This window comes from Pseudopodoces humilis, chromosome 17 (genome assembly GCF_049639895.1).
Source record: "Pseudopodoces humilis isolate 2021_Gansu_Grassland_sample_001 chromosome 17, ASM4963989v1, whole genome shotgun sequence".
In the NCBI taxonomy this organism is placed as follows: Eukaryota; Metazoa; Chordata; class Aves; order Passeriformes; family Paridae; genus Pseudopodoces; species Pseudopodoces humilis.
The window spans coordinates 11,660,862-11,677,730 of record NC_142216.1 but is presented as its reverse complement, the minus strand read 5'-3'; the positions used below and the strand labels follow the sequence as shown (position 1 = coordinate 11,677,730).

Genomic DNA, 16,869 nt, shown 5'->3' with positions numbered 1-16,869 from the left:
GATAGCTAATAGGTTTTCCTGTTTATCATTGATGCTGAACCTTTCAAATCATATTACCTTTTCCACAGAGTGGTTTTTCATGCTGCTCAGGACTTGTGTTATTGCACAGATTTGGAACCTTGGGGACAGAAGAGATGAGGGAGGAGGCGCCAGTAGCACTTGAGCAATAACTCAGTCAGTGGGTGGGACCTGCCAGCTTGCAGGGGCTGTAGCACACCCAGTTCCTTCATGGGCAGGTGGGAAGGCTCTTTAGAGGCTTTTGGAAGGAAGCCATTATTTTGGTTAAAATAATCTCAGTTTTCTGAGTTCTGTCCAGTCCTGCTTTCAGATGTATTTGGGACTCAGATTTGTTTTCTTTGCACGCAAGTGCTGGGCATGAGGTCAACAACAGCTGGAAGGAGGAACTGCCCTACCTCTTCTTGAAAGTGAGTGCTCCAAAGGACAGAAAAGGTTTCCAGTGCCTAAAAATGTTATTTTATTAAAGCACAGGCAAATGCACTAGAACGAGATGACTCTTCAAATATAGGAAGTTCTCCTCAGTTATGGCGCATCACGCAGAGCAGTTTTAAAAAAAAAATCCCTTCAAGTACAATCAGAGTTTGCAAGGTGTTTTTTAGCATTATTTTGCTTTCTGTTTTACAGATTTCTGATAGATTTGTAGCTTAAGCTAATGTGTTTCCCATGTGACATTCTCTGCAGGTAACCACCCACAATGTGTTTTGGACCTGTCTGTGCAAATGCTCTGTAGGACCTGGAGGGGAGCAGAATGAATACAGACACACTCTGGTGCTCATTCCCCTTTGTGAAAAAGCCTGATTTAGGATGTTTCTACAGTAAATTTAAAAGTAAACAAATTCTTTTAACAAATCAAAATTAGACGTGTACTTAAAATTATTTCTGGTTTGTTTTCATAAATTTTGGTGGGGTTTTTTGGTTGTTTTTTTTCTTTTTGCTGTGGTATATTTGCAAAACAATCTGTAGAAATAAAAGGGGTAAAATCACTTTTATAACTACATGACATTTCTTAAGTGGGTTTTGCTGCAGTTTCATTTTGTGGAGTGTTTTCATTTTTTAGACTTATTTCTTCTATATGCTAAATATTTGAGCTGAAGAACAAATGTTTTATCTTCATTCAAACAAAACATATAGTAAACTACGTTCTCTCATGCCTGTATAGACTCTGCCTCTGATTCTTTGATGCTGAGAATATCCCAAGGGTAGATTGGCCAGTGTATCACTCTCCAACAGAGCTGCTGAAGACTCCTAAGAAACTGGCAAAGGTCTTGGACCAGCCAAAATTATGAGAAAGTGTTACCTGAAGTTTGAAAGAATAAATGGCATCTGTTTTGGCATGGCCATTGTCTTTGCTTTCCAGAAATACTCGAGGAGCTTCAGCAGCTGTAGGCAGGATCCTCAGGTGCTTGAGGTTAGCAGGACAGCTCCTATATGGGGAGGGTATGGTTTATGATTTATGCCACATCTGGATGTTATCAGGGACTGCAGATTGTGCCAGTGTGCTCAGTCTCTGAGAAATTCAGCATAGAGAGATGGGCCTTAACAAGAGCTGGCATCAGCTCTACTGAAGGCAATAAAAAATAAAGGTGAGCTTGAAGTTATTAATTGGTCCGTCTTACCTCTTTTTTGTTTCCTGATATCAAGTCCATTAACTTTATGATTTCATTTCCAGCTTCTTTAGAAGTAATATTTTTCAAATTGCAGTAATTTTTCAGGGTTGAAATGGAATGATTTATGTGAAACTGTGGGTGGTGATTTTTAGGACAGAAGCATTTGTGCAAGAAAGATCCAGAACTGCTGAATCAGCAGGAAGCTGTCAAATTCAGGTGAATTTAACTGAGGGCAAAGGAGCTGGAAAGGGCACAAGGAAAGTGCTCTCTTCTGTAAGAAATCTCACTGTGGCAGCAGATTAAAGAGCTGTGATATAAGTAGAACCAGAATGAGAAGCAGAAAAGCTTTTGAAATCAGAATAGGTTGGTGAGGTTTTAGAGGGGCTAAAACTATCTCTCTAGTCTTCCCCTTCTAATTCTATGGAAAGCACTGAAATGAATCCTGGGACTTTATAGATATACATTGTTTTGTCAATACAAACATAGAGACTTTTAAATTACTTTTTTTTTTTTTATCTTAGTAAAAGCATATTAAATTTACATGGGGTTTGTTTTTTTTTTTTTGTTCTTTAATACAGCGAAGTATCCAGCTGTGCTAAATCCTCTCTGTCTGACTTTTAAGGAATTTATAGCCTGATTTGTTATTTTTATGGACATCTTGTAAATATATTAGCTATGTGGATGTCTCTGTGCTTGTGTCTCATTTTAGCAATGAAATGAGAAGTCTTGATTTGGAGCCTTTTTGGGTAAGGTTGATGGCATTTTTGTGTGGTTTTGGGGTTTGTTCTTTTTTTTTCTATGGGTAAATTAAGGTTAGGCTTCTCACAGCAAAATAACTGAATCTATAGTTAGGCTTATAGCATATTCTTGTTTTCTCTTTTCTTATTTTGATAATCAATATTAATTTCATGTGTATCCAAATGAGAATGTCTTATCCAGTCTAGCATACTGTAGTCTGGGTATATTTCCCACAAGAAAGACAACCTTTTTTATTATATTTTTGTGAAGTAATTTGACATTCTGGAATTAATTATTCAAATGTGTTTGCTGACTTGTAAGCAAGCTTTTAGTTCATGTCTGTTGTTGAAGATTTTTTAAAGGTCATGAGCTTTCTTTTACATATTCAACAGGTGTGTTTTTCATTGTAAATCTTGACATTAAGAAAAAGCCTCACAGTAATGTGTAAATAGGAAGTCTAAATCTTTTCATCTACAGAACCATTCTAAATAAGAAGGGGAAAGTGCATTGGCTTTTAATTTTGTAAGTGGAACAATAGATCTCTCATGGGTATAATAAATTGATTTATCTGTGAAGCTTTTAATAAGATTTAATTATATTCTCAGCAAAGAGATTGAAATTTTGTTTGAAAGAAAACACTTGGTTTCTAAAATGTTATTTTGTCCCCTGGGCTGTAATTAGGTAGTGTTTAAATGGACTCTTCATATTTTACTTTTCTTCTTTTCTTCACTCTAACTACTGGGTTCTGCCTTGGATGATCCCTTAGTTTAAATAACAGGCTTTAGACCCTCAACTGCAGAAACCCACGAACTGACTTCATTTTTCATGAAGACCTCATCTTGTAGCTATTAATTTCCAATTAACATTTACTTTCTACCATGGCATCACTAAAATCTGACCCTTCATGCATGTATATGAAGCCTAAACCCCAAAGGTACTCTATTAAAGTTCAGAGAACTGCAACCTTCATTATTTCAGCCTTGAAAATTATTTTCTGTAGATAATTTCACCCCTAATTTGCCATCTTACCTTGTTGCTCTGGGCTGCCACTTTTGTCCATTAATGTACAAATTCTTTTGCTTGCTTGTCGAATCCAGTTCTCAGCTGCAGCCTGGATAGAGCAGATCAGTTTAATATTGACTTCAGCCTCTGTGTCATATCCAAGCCTCAGTTTCTCTCCTTAACTACAAAATTCTCCCACAAATTCTTTTTTCACATTGCCTTACCTTTTCTCAGAAGCATGAGAAACTCTTCAGCAAGCCTGGAAAAGTCTTTGCTTATCATCTTCCAGTCCTTTTTTTGCAGTCCATCTCTACCAAGGTCCTACAAAACCCAGATTTGGTGGTAAAACAGATAATCCAAAATATTCCAATCCAAAATATTTTCCAAAGTATTTTTGTTCCATATAAGACAATGCTATCCACTAAAATCTGCACAGTTAACAGAGCTTTCTTGTTCCTTTTCTGACATTATTCACTTGCCTAGTTATTTTATTAGTATACTTTTTTTTCTTTTTCTACACATTTTAATACTGAAGGGCTCTGGGGGCACAGGTGGAAGGACATCTAAATATTTGGACCTCCAATAGTTGTTGCAATAGCTGTGTCAGTGAAACTGACACAGTGTTGTTGGGCCACCCATGTTATAGATTTATGTAACTGTGGGAAAATGAGGTAGAAATGGAGTGGATTTTTAAAAAGACTCCTTGATTATTTTCCCCCTTTTTAGTGTGCATGTGTATCTTTAGCATTTTTTAATTGTACAGAGGCTAAAATTATTCCATACTTGCTTGGCAATATATATATATCTTTGGGGCTGGCTAACATATAAAAAAGGAGAACTATTGTTGAGTCTTGTGATCTCCCTGAATACCAGCTCTTTATTTACAAACCAGGGTTTGTAAATGTTATAGATGTATAAAGATTTATAAATGCTTTCAAGATGTCCTTTTAGTATAATCCCTAGGACAACAGTTCCTTGTCTTGGTCAGGATATTGCATACTCTTGGAATATAAATAGCAAGTAAATAATTGTGCCACTAGAGTATACTTGATAAAACTTCCAATGCCAATCTGAACACCCTCAGACACATCCCAGAGCAGTAATGTTTATTTCCAGTGTGATGAGCTTGAAAATATCTCAGCAAGCCTGGTGCATCAGGAATGAGTTTCTTCCCTGGAATACAACTGGGAGAGTTAGTATGTATAATGTATATATTAGCATAATGTTTTCTATAATATGTTTGTGTGAATGTGTCTATATAGACATAGAGGTTTTTGGGCAGTTTTCTTCTAAATAGTAAAACTTATCACACCCAAATGTTATTTTTTCTACTGTTTTGTGGTGGCAATCTGACATTACAACACAAAGGTTTGTTTCTGTATTGAATAGCTAAAATAATCCCTGTTAGAGGAACAGTTAGCACTAGATTGCACTTTGGTGTCAATTTCTTACTGGGAATTACATTTCTCTATGAACCATCCTTCTGACTTGTGTCCATTTTCCCCAGGAGGAAATGACAAATCCCCTCAATATATGTGGCAGGAGAGAAGTTTTGGGTAATGACTGATTAGGGTCATATTTACCTTGTGTCATGATATATTGTGAGAAAAGTTTATTCACCTCCCGAAGGCACACTTCTCCAGTTTGTGTGGTTTGCATTATTTAGGTGAGGATATATCAATTCTTAACACCTCCCTTGCTGGAAGTAGAAGCCAAACTTGCACAAGTGAGGGATTGGATCATTTGTTCCTCATTATTGCATCTGATTCATCAGTACTGCAGGTTTTCTTAGGCACAGGTAACTTGATGGCTGAACTAAATGCACTTGGACTGAGGGTATTAAAGGGCTGGTTTGGGATAAGTTTCATAGTGATGTGTATAAAACCTATATGGCAGCAGGGAAAAATTGAAACTTTAAATGTATAATATTAGTCACTCATTTTAACAGCAAGGAAATTAAAAAAAAAAAGCTCCTAAATCACTGACTACTGGGAAGAAAAATTTAGAAATCAGTCTGGTACCAGTTGAAACATCTTCTCATGTGAAAGGTGACTGACACTCATTCAGATAGTGGAGATTCTCTAAGTAGATAATGGAAGGCTATTTCTCTTTACAGTACTTCCAATGCAGTGATTTTAAAAAAAATATTATTTTAGACTAAGATAACCTTCATAGGGTTAGTCCTCATTCTTGAAAGTTATGTGTGAGCCATTTGACTACAAAATGAGATCATGCAGAGGGTTAATAGGATTAAAATCACATATTTAGGCATCTAATGAATCCAGCTGGTCAAGCTGTCTAGTTCTCAAAGCATGCTTTTAACAAACTCATCACAGAAAAACTGGAGTTGAGTGCAGCAGTTTTATTGAAAAAGTCCACAGGTGTGTGCAATTCCTTTATTAAAATGTTTTCAAATACATTGGACTAGGAGCAATTGATGATCAAGAGATATTCCTTTTTTATACATTTTTATTTCCAAAACTATACAAACATTGGAAAACTTTCCTTTTCCTCCATTTAAATTAATAATAATTCTGTAGTGATAAGTTATAGGTCTCCCTTTTCAAGCCACAAGCCCACTTTTCTGGAGGAGGCATTTTGCATCTTTGACAATTGAAAAAAAACCCAAAACTGTCAGTCATATTTACATGTGCTTAAGGTTGCATAATTGAGCATCGTACAGGTTCTGAAAACCAGTGGTTTTCAAGATTCACTCAGGTGGGTTGAAGGTTTTAAATACATACATAACTTCATACGTGTGATTTAGTAGCCAGGACACACTCTGTTCCCTTCCATTTTCAAGGCTGTCTATAAACCCTGTGCTAGCCATGGTAAAGGTTTGTTCTAATAAAGGTACTCACTGAGTGAAAGCAGCACTGACAACAACTATTGCTGATTAAGGACATGAATGGGCAGAGAACTGTGTGTGTGTGTATATACAATAGAAGGACTAATGTTTCAAAATTAACTTGAAGCTCTTATGTAAAAAAACTGTCTAGAACAAAAGCTATTTCCTGTACTAGATTAAAGAATAAAAGACCCCCACAAACACTTGTGTAAGGACAAAAGTGGAGCTCGACATAGGAAAAGAACAATAGAAGCACATGGATTAAATTTGGAAGCTGATCTTGCAATGTAATATTACTGGAGATTGAGTTGAAATATAGCAACATTATCAATGGGAAATGAAGGCTACAACTGCAGAGGACACATATATTACACTTTATGAGCTATTATATTGGCCATACAGATTTGTCTATATGTTATTTAGTTGAATCCTTAAGGCTTCTCTAATATCTTGCATGACAGTGCTGTCTGCTTGGATCTTCCATGCATGAAGGAGAGGGGCAATTTTTCAAGAAAAAAGAAAATTAGGTTTGTCCACATTTCAATTACAATAGCACATCCAGAGACACAAAATAAAAGACAAAACTTTATGGTACCTTTTTTTCATTAATTTTGGCCCCCAAAAGATGCATGCACTAGACTTTACGTACTATAAGGTATTGAAATATTTACAGCATTGTACATGTGCTCTTAAAGGGAAGGCAAAGGGAAAGGTCTGTTTTCATTTTGGTGGGAGTAGAAGTTAATTTTCCTAGCTTAATAATACCTATTCAAAGTGAGAGATGACTCTTCCAAAAAGAAAAGCCCACAGAGAATAAAGCTATAGCATAATTATAGCTAATGTTAACAAACTGTACAGCACTTTACCTGGGAATTCTTCTCTCTCTCACTCCTGTTTGGAATCACAGTATCAACTATTATGTTGTTGCTGTGCTCCCCTTGCCCTGTCTGCCCTGTTCCTATCTATTCCAGAAGGTATAGGTGTATATTACCTATTGACATGATTTAATTTTAAATTATTTTGTCATGTGGAATGGACATGTAATTCACAATGACCTGATGGCAATTTTTGGATGAATGATATGACTGATTTTTACGGGATTATGGCACTAAAGAATTCAGACCACTATAAAGCGCATCATAAATACTTCAAGTGGATTTAGGAAACCATCTCTCAAAGAAATTCAGTGAGTAAGGCTCATATCACTGATTTCCTACTGCTTTTAAAGGTACAGATATGATACCCAATACACCAGGTTAAACAAGCAGAAGGCAGTTGGGAAGAAGATGCGGGCATAGGAGTCCATTTTGGCAATGCGGATGTGTATTCTGCCGTGCCTCCACGCTCCCGTCCGACAATCCTCAAAGCAGCAAAAAAAACTGGCACAGTCCTTGCCATCAAGACACTCATACCCATATTCTTCATCCCTTTCTTGGAGGTGAGTAGCATTGTTCATTTGAATAGTAGCTGATCGGGGGCGGATGTCAATAGTAGGTGCCTAAGGTGGAGTAGCAAAAAAAGAAAGAGATGGTAGAGGGAGAAACTTTGTTATTATCACCAGACCAGCTGGGGGATGAGGGTCATCATGTGCATGATGGTTCTGCAGGGGTTACATGGGAAATTGCTAAGCTGCTCTAATGGCAATATTACCTTGAACTTATTAAAATCAGTTGCATCATACCCTTTAGAGGAAAGCAACACAAATCAATCTAAAATTAACAGCTATGGGCAATTAGCTTCAAAGCTAAACTGAATAAACACGAGAGGTTAAATGAAACATCCAGGAATGTAAGTGATAGTGTTTTGAATTTTTGTTTTATAGTTTATGTAGCTGCTTGATATTTCTGTATTGCATATGAAAGGAATTAAATTAATAGGAAATGCAGGATTTTAAAAGGGGCAGTTCATGTAGAGAAAAAAGGAAATATGTATACACAGGGAAAAGGAAAAAACTGGGTCTTTTGAATAAGATTATGAGAATATATATAAGGCTTTCCAATTATTTGAATATATGCAGCTCACCACCTACTAATGTTCACCAGCTAGAAGGTTCAACATGTTTCAAATTTTTTATAGTAGCTGTACATCTACATACATATATTTAGAATGAATTGAGCAAGTTAAGCTTTTAAAACACATTTGAGCAATGGTGAACACTAGGATGATAGGCATTGAAATTTCATGATGATAGTTATTAGGGAAACATAACAATTCCATTCCGTAAGTATGTAAATAATGTTATTTGTTTCATGTGGTTTCTTCACCCCCCTACCCCCCCACACTTTTGGGGTTTTTTTAAATTTAATAAAATCTCTGCATTTCTGAATGGAGATAAGGTTTTGATGTGGAACACAGCTAGACACATTTGCTAATTTTCTAAATGTGTTGATCCAGTGACAACATTAAATATCTATATGCATCTTAAACCCTTTCAAAACTCTGACTATTTTTTTGCATAACAAACAGCATTTAAGTAATTGATGGTGACATTGAGTCTTTTTCAGGTCAACATCAGAACAGATTTGGTTTTACAATTAGGAGCGAAATCACAAAGGTTGAAAATCCAGGGTCAGAGTTGAGTTCTAAAAGGGTGTATTGCAGTATATATTGCAGCTTTTAGGATAGCTGGTGCTATTGGATCCCATGGCAAATTGAGAGAGAGGAGCAGAAATGTTATAGCATTAAACTCTCTTAATTAATGAGATCCAATAATGTTGGTCACTCTTGAACTTGGGTAAGTTCAGAACCAAAGTGCTTTGGTACTTGGGCTGCTGAATCAACTTTACAAATTGTTTAGAAATTTGTAACCATTCTACTTAATTAGGAAGTAGCTTGAGTAGTTGTCTCGTTAATTAAAAGACCAAACAAAACACCACTCTCATCTAAGCTCTAATAGTTAAATTCAGCAGTCGCATGCAGTGAATTTCCATTCCAAAAAACATTATACCTTGAAGGAAAACATCCGAAGAAGCTTTCATTTTGTAGACAGAAAAGAGAATCAGAGGGTTTTGTTTTAAATTAAAGAAAGGAAAGAAAGAGACAAAAATAATGTAAATTAAAAATATGTTTCTAAAACACGGTAAGTCAAAAAGAACTAAATTTATAGAAAGATTGGGATTACAGCAATTGAAACAAGTACATAAAGTCCCCCACATTTTCAACTTGTCATTTTCTTGTTTACATCTGGGCTAAAGACATAAGATATCAAACTCCTGTTAGATTTTCATATCCTGAGGGGCTTCTAGTCTTTTATGCTGAACTGTTTTGAAAGAGACCATTCACAGTTTATAGAATCACTTTTTTAGGAAGAAGACTTTTACCTGCAGACTGTGCCCTGAATACTGTACTTTTAAGGTTTTTAGACCCTATGATTAGGATACAGGCAAACATTTATAGTTCTGTTTCCTTCCAGATGCTCACAGATAAGCAATGTAAAGAACAAGTTATTTGTCCTTATATGGACACCTTAAAGTGAAACAAGTAAATGTGAGGTGCATTTAATTTTAAACCTTTATCTCACTGCATAAGACACACATACACACTTTTATTTCCACCTAAAACAGGACACATCACTTTATCATTTTACTTGATTTTTACAGTCTACCTCTCAGCAGCTTTTAAGCTTGAAATGATAGGAATAGTATGTAGTGAAAGGTTCCTTAATTGCTACTTTTTCTATAGCTATTTTTGTGATGTATTTTAAAACCAGAAGATAATATCTTCAAAAGTCCTTGAATAATTTAGCAGAGCAAATCCAAATTACTTTATTCTGTGTTAGATGCCTGAAACGCAGCTGAAAATATCCTTTATTAATGTAAAACATTTTTCATTCAAATTTTTCACTTTTTGGTTGGTTGGTTGAAGGGGTATTTTGTGGTTGGTTTGTTTGCTTGTTTGTTGGGTTTTTTGTTTTATGGGGGTGGTTTGGATTTTGGGGTTTTTGTTTGGTTGGGTTTTTTTTTTGGGTTTTTTTTTGGTAGATGATTAGGCTAAATGTTCTAGAGATTCTAGATAACACATTTGTCAGCTCAGTTGCCAAAGGCAAGGAGAAATCTGTCCTGGACAAAATAGGCATAAATTCTTTCCTTGTCCGGGAAAAAGCCAAAATCACTACTGAGGGTATTTCCAGGATTTTTTTATTGTTACTATTATATACATTATTTTTACTATTGGGTAGCATGTATCCATAAATATCATTATAAACTACTTCAAAATCACATTTTAAGGCAAAGTAGGTAAATAAGGTAAGAAATATAAGAAAAAGAATTTAAGGGAACAAATAGAAAGGAAACAGATGCTTAAGGGGAAGTTGGAAAAAGCACACACCAAAGTTTTAATATAAAAGTTTAACTATAGTCCTGATAAGCAAGATAGTCATGTCAATAATGTGGACACAAGTTAATGGCATAGAATTTGCTAATATTAAGACAGAGAAACTGAGATCTTTTCTATAAAGAGATCTGTATACAGCATAAATAATGGCTTTGGTAGTTGTGGTATGCAGAATACTTTGGTTAAAAAGATCTTTATCCTAATAAATTGGTTCCTCTGGCATCCAGAAAATTGTAATATAATATATGAGCTTTTGATTCTCAAAGTGAATGTTTGCAGTCCTATTGTTATAAAGGACAGGTATAGATGTAATAGAAAAGTATGAAAAAAAGGTACAATTCTAAAGAGGAATTTAAATGCTCTCTCAGAAAACCTAATTAAATTTTAGGCCTTGCTGGTAGAAAGATACATACTGGGTTTTTCTTCTTTTTGTCTTTATCCTTGCTTGGCTTTCTGTTGCTGACAAAGTAATGCAAAGTTCCATATTCCACCAGTGCAGAGAACACAAAAATAAAGCAGACTGACACAAAGAGATCCATTGCTGTCACATAGGAGACCTTGGGAAGAGATTTACGAGCAATTGTACTCAGGGTGGTCATTGTCAGGACAGTTGTAATTCCTAGTAGATAGACAGAAAAAAACAGAAATAATATCACTTCAAGTAGCAAACTGATTTTGTTAGTTATCTCTCTCTGGTTTTGAAGAGTGCCTGGAGTTCAAACATACAGCAAAGATATTCTGTAGCACATTCTAGCAAGTGAAATGCCAATTCAGTGGGAGCTTTGGGGATTAACAGGGGTATGCAACATCTCTGCATTGTCACTGCCATTGCTGCTCTGGTTAGATGAATTCTAAGAAATTTAATTTAAGGTCATGTAGTTTACTTCTGGGAAGTCTTTATTTTTCTTGAAAATTTAGCTTTAGGGTTTATGTGTTCAAATGCTTAAAGAGAGCAAGAGAAAGATCTACAACAGTACTGTGACATGCCTCACCATCCCTTCCATTTCAGAACATTATTGCATGTACTGTGATGTGAAAAATGCTAAAAATGCATCAGAACATTTAAAATCTGCCACATTTTATATGGCAACTTTCACACTGTTGGTTTTACCTTCTTTGTGGTGCAAATAGACTAATTCTCAACAGAGGGACAAGTCTGGTTTTTGTATCTAGGTAAAATTCAAAATAACAGCTTTATAACCTTTATTAATTTTGTACCTCTTTAAAGCAGATATTATAACCTCTTTTTAAATAGGATGGGAAAAAAACCCACAATAAAATGCTTAAAGCTTTCTCTTCTGGAAGCCACTGGTCCTCTGTTTTGTTCTTTCTAGGGAATGAAGATTGTGTCCCCTATTTTACACTCCAGTGCTCTGTGCTGTGATTCTGTGAAAAAATGAAAGTGCAGAAGGAAAAACTGAAATAATTCTCACTTGTGCAGATTTAATGTAGAAGTAGAAAATGTGTTAAAGTTTCTCTAGCTAAATGTTTCTGCTTTGTTATTTCTTACTGTTACAGTTGCTTTGCACGAGCAAGATTAATTTGGTCTCAGTTTATTTGTGGAGCAGCTGCTAAATGTGTAGAAATTTCTAATTCTGATTAATTGCATGCCACATTTTCATATATAAGGTTTTGGATACCACCAAATTCAGCTGATTTTTTTTGCCTGAAGTCTACATCTGATTGTTGGTCTCTAAAGTGGTCATGGTGGTACATTCTCCCCTTGTTACCAGTTGGACACAGAAAGGTGGATTTCTTCTTGGTAATTATTTAATTTGTGGTGCTAGTCGCCATGATATGGAAGTAGAATAAGTGAAACTAATTCATCCTGCCTCTAATCCAGCTGTGTGTCCCTACCCTCTTGATGTTTATAAAAAGTACTGCTGTAATCAGAAAGAATGTGAAAGCTTTTATTGTTGACAATCTACAACAGTCAGAATCTGACATCGTGAAACGGAAGAGATGCAAATATAGCCAGTCTGTGTCACGCCTTGGAAATGACTGCATTCCTCTAAATGAGGAGAGTTCATGTGAAGTTGTCTGTTCTTATATTTACAGACTGATGATCTGCAGAGATGTCAATTAAACATCATAATGCTTGAAGGAAACAGGAAAGATAAACTCACCCAGTGATGTTCTGGCTGGAACTGCATCCTTATTAATCCAGAAAGAGACCCAGGACAGGACAACAATAAGTGTGCAGGGAATGTAGGTCTGAATAGTGAAATAACCCATTCTCCTGCTCAGGTTAAAGAAGACAGACATGACTACATAGTCTCCTGTAAAACAAAAGCAGGACAAGATAGAATAATACATTAGAGAACAAACATAAAATTTGCATGTAAGAGCTAGGTGTTTCCTATTCCATGTCTGGGGGGTGTGTGAATAAATATTAAACTGATTCACCAGATATACAGATGACAAATACACACATACATCATCTCCTACACAGCTGAAGCTCAACCCATGGATCTTCCACACAATTAACAGTTGTGCATATTCACTCAGGTAACTTTGCTGTATGATTTCAAGGGTAAACTGCCTTGCATGTCATGACTTCTACCCAAGTCATTCCTCATAGCCAGACCTGCCTGGTATGATCCAGGATATGGTGGGGGTCCAGCCTCCCTCTAGTCTCTGTGTGTCCATTAGTGTGCTCCCAGCTCCACTCACAAGTGTTGCATGCTTTCAGATGTACTTCCTAAATTTTTCATGTTCTTAACTATTCTTCAGGGCTATGCTGTGTCAATAATTAATTTTTTTATTTGCCTGCAGATCTTCTGCTGTATTTTCTCCTCTAAAATGATTTGAACCCACATTTTCTAAGTGATCCCAAAATCTGGGCTTGAAGTTACTCAGATGTACATCACACCTCATTATTATTCATTCTTATTTGTGACTGTCTTTTCAGGTTCTTTTCCCCTCTCAAATTATTAAGTAAATTCCATCTGGTTCAGGGACACAACAAGGCTTCAGTTTTTGATACAGTTTGTTTTCTGGTGACTTGTTTTATGGTTTTTGTTTTGTTTTTTTTTTTTTTGTTGGTTGATTGGTAGTTTTTGTGGGTTTTTTGTTTGTTTTGTTGGGTTGTGGTTGTTGGTTTTAGTTGTGGGGGGTTTTTCTAAACTAGAAAAAAAACCTAGTTCTTATCTTTACTTCAGATTACAGCACTCCTGGGAAAAATCTTGATTGTAAAGGAACTACAGAACCCCAGGCTACAAAGACTTCATTGCAATTCAGTGAAATGCAGCCCAGAGAAGTCTCTAATGGAAACAGAATATGATTTGCAAATACAGAGTAAGGTAGTTTTCCAGTATTATCAAAGAGTCTCTGTGCCTAATGCAAGTTCTGCTTAGATCAGTACCTTTAGTTAACATTGAGTTCCCTCTTTTCTGCTATAATTAAAATGAAAATTTCCCCCAGAATAATCCCTTTGAACCTGACCACAGAAGAAACTTCAGAGATATTTTTTCAACTGGTGCTTCTTTGTTATTTTTTGAATTTGAATGTCCATATTCCTGGGATTAACTGGATTTAATTTAATTATTTTATGTTATAATTAAACCAAAAACATAAACCCCCGGATTTTATAGTTGCAGTTTATAAGGTGATACCTCTGAATATGAGCAAACAATTGTAATAACTACAGTCTGATTATTTCCTTCACAGATAACTATGCATTAACATGCATATGTGCATGTCCTTCATGTACCAAAAAAGTCCAACCAACCTACCTAAAAAACCACCACTCATCAGTAGCACTGCAAAGCTAAAGTCATAAAATTAAAGTATGACTCATTCTTCATCTCTCTGGATCATATATTGACTTCCCAAAAAGTGATTATTTTTTAAATTTTTGGAATTATACTTTTATCCGTTCACTTTCATATATGCTATTAATAGCATTGATATTTTATTTTTTTTTTCTGCTATGATATGGCAGAGATCACTTTAAGTAGTAGCTGTATTACTTCCATGCCAACATGTTTAAAGAGGTGTTTGTGCCCAGTGTTATTATATAAATTTAAAGGGACAAAGAATTTCCAGATGTAAGAGATTAAATATAACCCCAAATACAAATGAGAACAAAAAAAAGGTACAAAAGGCACAAAAGGCCCAGAACTGAAGTTTAAAAATTAGATGTTTTTTTGCTGTTCTTGTTTCTTTCTACTGAAGTCCCAACTGCTATGGGCTCTTTTGGAGCAGGTAAGTGAAGTACCAGATCCCAGGTAATTACTTTCTTCTTACTTTTTGTCCTATACTTTTGCAGGTTTTTTTGCCCAACTGTTTGGCAGCAGTAGCCCTCCTGCCTTGTGTTCAAAGGAACAGAAAATATCTGACTCCAGTACACAAGCCAGAACTTTCCTACAGGAATTAGAGTTAAATCCAAAACTCAGCACCCGTGCTGAGCAGGAAAAGAGCTGAACAGGAATCACCTAGACCAAGGCACAGTGCAAGCCATCCCTCACACACTGTCCTTGTTCTACAGCTGTGTGTGCAAACCCAGCCCAAGGGTGCTGTGGATAACATGTGAATGTACATCTGTGTGTGTGTGTGTAGAGAGAGAGAGCACCCTCACTCCTTCCATTTTATAGACCATTTCCAAATACTTCTTTTATTTGTTTGGTTTTTGGTGTCAGTGGGAGAATGTGTTGGAAGAGAATAGAGAGAGTGCTGCAGGCAATCTTGCCCCTGGTAAGTGGGTGAACAGGTGAACAGCACTGAAGGTTCACATCATGGAATGCTGATGTGCACTGACCAGTCAGAAAAGAATAAAAGGGCACACAGATGTTATTGTGTGTGAGAGACAGTGTAAAAGGCTGTACTGGGGAACAATAAAGTGCTGATGCTTGAAGCCATGCTTGGTGTGTCCTCTGTCAGGTGTCCATGGGGACTTGTCTGGATTTTTCCCTTGACCCAAGGAATGCTTTTTAAACAGTAAACTATTACAGTAATATTTTTACAAAATTTAATGATTTATTTTAATTTTTTTGTTGCTGTTCATAATGTCATCCATAAGACCTTTTAAAACATAAACCAACTTGTAAAGGCCTTAGTTCAGTCACTGGCAGTGAAACAGAACTTTGAATTCTCTGTCATCTTGAAGATGCACTTCAGAGGGAAATTCATTCCCATAGAGCATTAGCAGTGTCCACAGGACATTTGCTACACAAACTGGAGACACTCTAGGTGCAAGTGTTTCATATCTAATCAAACAAATTCCCTCTGCTTTTCTTTTTTTTTTTTTACTTTCCCTTATACTTTTTTTTTTAATTCATGACTTCATAAGCAATTCTATTTAGAAGAATATCTCTCTGCTAACAGGTTCCAAAAATTAAAAAGTGATAGAATTGTTGTAAGATTTTTTACAACAAATATCATACCACATTCCTTTATGCAAAGAGTTTCTTTTCTAAATGAGACTCGCATAAAAAATTCCAAACTACTCCAGAATTATATTTGTAGAGAATTCTATCAGTTTCTGACACTTTAAAGTCCACAGCATTTTTCTGGCAGACCTTTTTTCTTATGCATTGTAGAATTGGAACTATTTTACTGAAAGCTCAAGGAAACATGAGACCATATATATTTTATGGGTTTTAAGGTTTCTACTAATGGAGAAGTTAAATCAGAGGAGGTGTCAACTATAACTTGCCAGGTAATGTAGAATTGACCAAGATAGAGTCATTCAAGGACACATAAATTCTTTTAAATTACATCTGACTTTGTAATCTGAAAGCCTGCTGATGCCACAGACATTGTTGTGTTATGGAATGTTTCAGATCCTTACAAAAGAAAGGAATAATGCTAATATTTTACCTTGCTTTCTTGGGGTTTTGGGAAGTGGAATGTACAGATGACTTTTTTTCAAGGTAAAAGTAATAAAAAAAATGGAATTTAGGAACTGCCAGGACAAAGCAAGTCCATAATTCTGTAATTTACTTAATATCTCTTCTAGCCTTGAAGTAATATGTTGTGGTTTTGTCTGGGACAGGGTGCATTTTCTTCTAAGTAGCTGGCACAGAGCTGTGTTTGCATTTAGCATGAGGATGCCACACTAAAGTTTGTTGTTGCTAAGCAGACCTTACCCCAAGTTAAAGAATTTTCTGTCTCATGTTTTGCAGGAGAATAGTTGCAGAAAAATCTGGGAGGGCACACAGGCAGGACACCTGACCCAAACTGGCCAAGGGGATGTTCTGCAGCCTAGGTTGTCTTGCCCCGTACATAAATTGAGGGGGTGGGCTGGGAGCTGCCACTCACTGCTCAGGGACAGGCTGGGTATATCAGTCTTTGGTTGTGACCAACTGCACTGTGCATCACCTG

At 36.0% G+C, this 16,869-nt stretch overlaps 1 protein-coding gene and 1 long non-coding RNA gene across 2 annotated transcripts in view; one reads left to right on the top strand and one right to left on the bottom strand.

Annotated features, from left to right (window-relative positions):
• Positions 1-5,745: 5,745 nt before the first annotated feature.
• The window catches only part of GABRG2 (gamma-aminobutyric acid type A receptor subunit gamma2), a 64,544-nt gene continuing 53,420 nt past the window's right edge, over positions 5,746-16,869 (bottom strand). The window contains exons 7-10 of the mRNA XM_005523473.2: positions 12,672-12,824; positions 10,959-11,164; positions 9,161-9,184; positions 5,746-7,711 (exon numbers count right to left, since the gene is read on the bottom strand). Coding sequence (XP_005523530.1) covers positions 7,436-7,711; positions 9,161-9,184; positions 10,959-11,164; positions 12,672-12,824 — 659 coding nt within the window. The 3' untranslated portion in view covers positions 5,746-7,435. The remainder of the gene's footprint in view (positions 7,712-9,160; positions 9,185-10,958; positions 11,165-12,671; positions 12,825-16,869) is intronic.
• Positions 7,547-15,317, top strand: LOC148182961 (uncharacterized). The gene is made up of 3 exons (XR_015773996.1): positions 7,547-7,651; positions 13,707-13,842; positions 14,816-15,317. It is a non-coding gene; the product is annotated as an uncharacterized LOC148182961 (long non-coding RNA).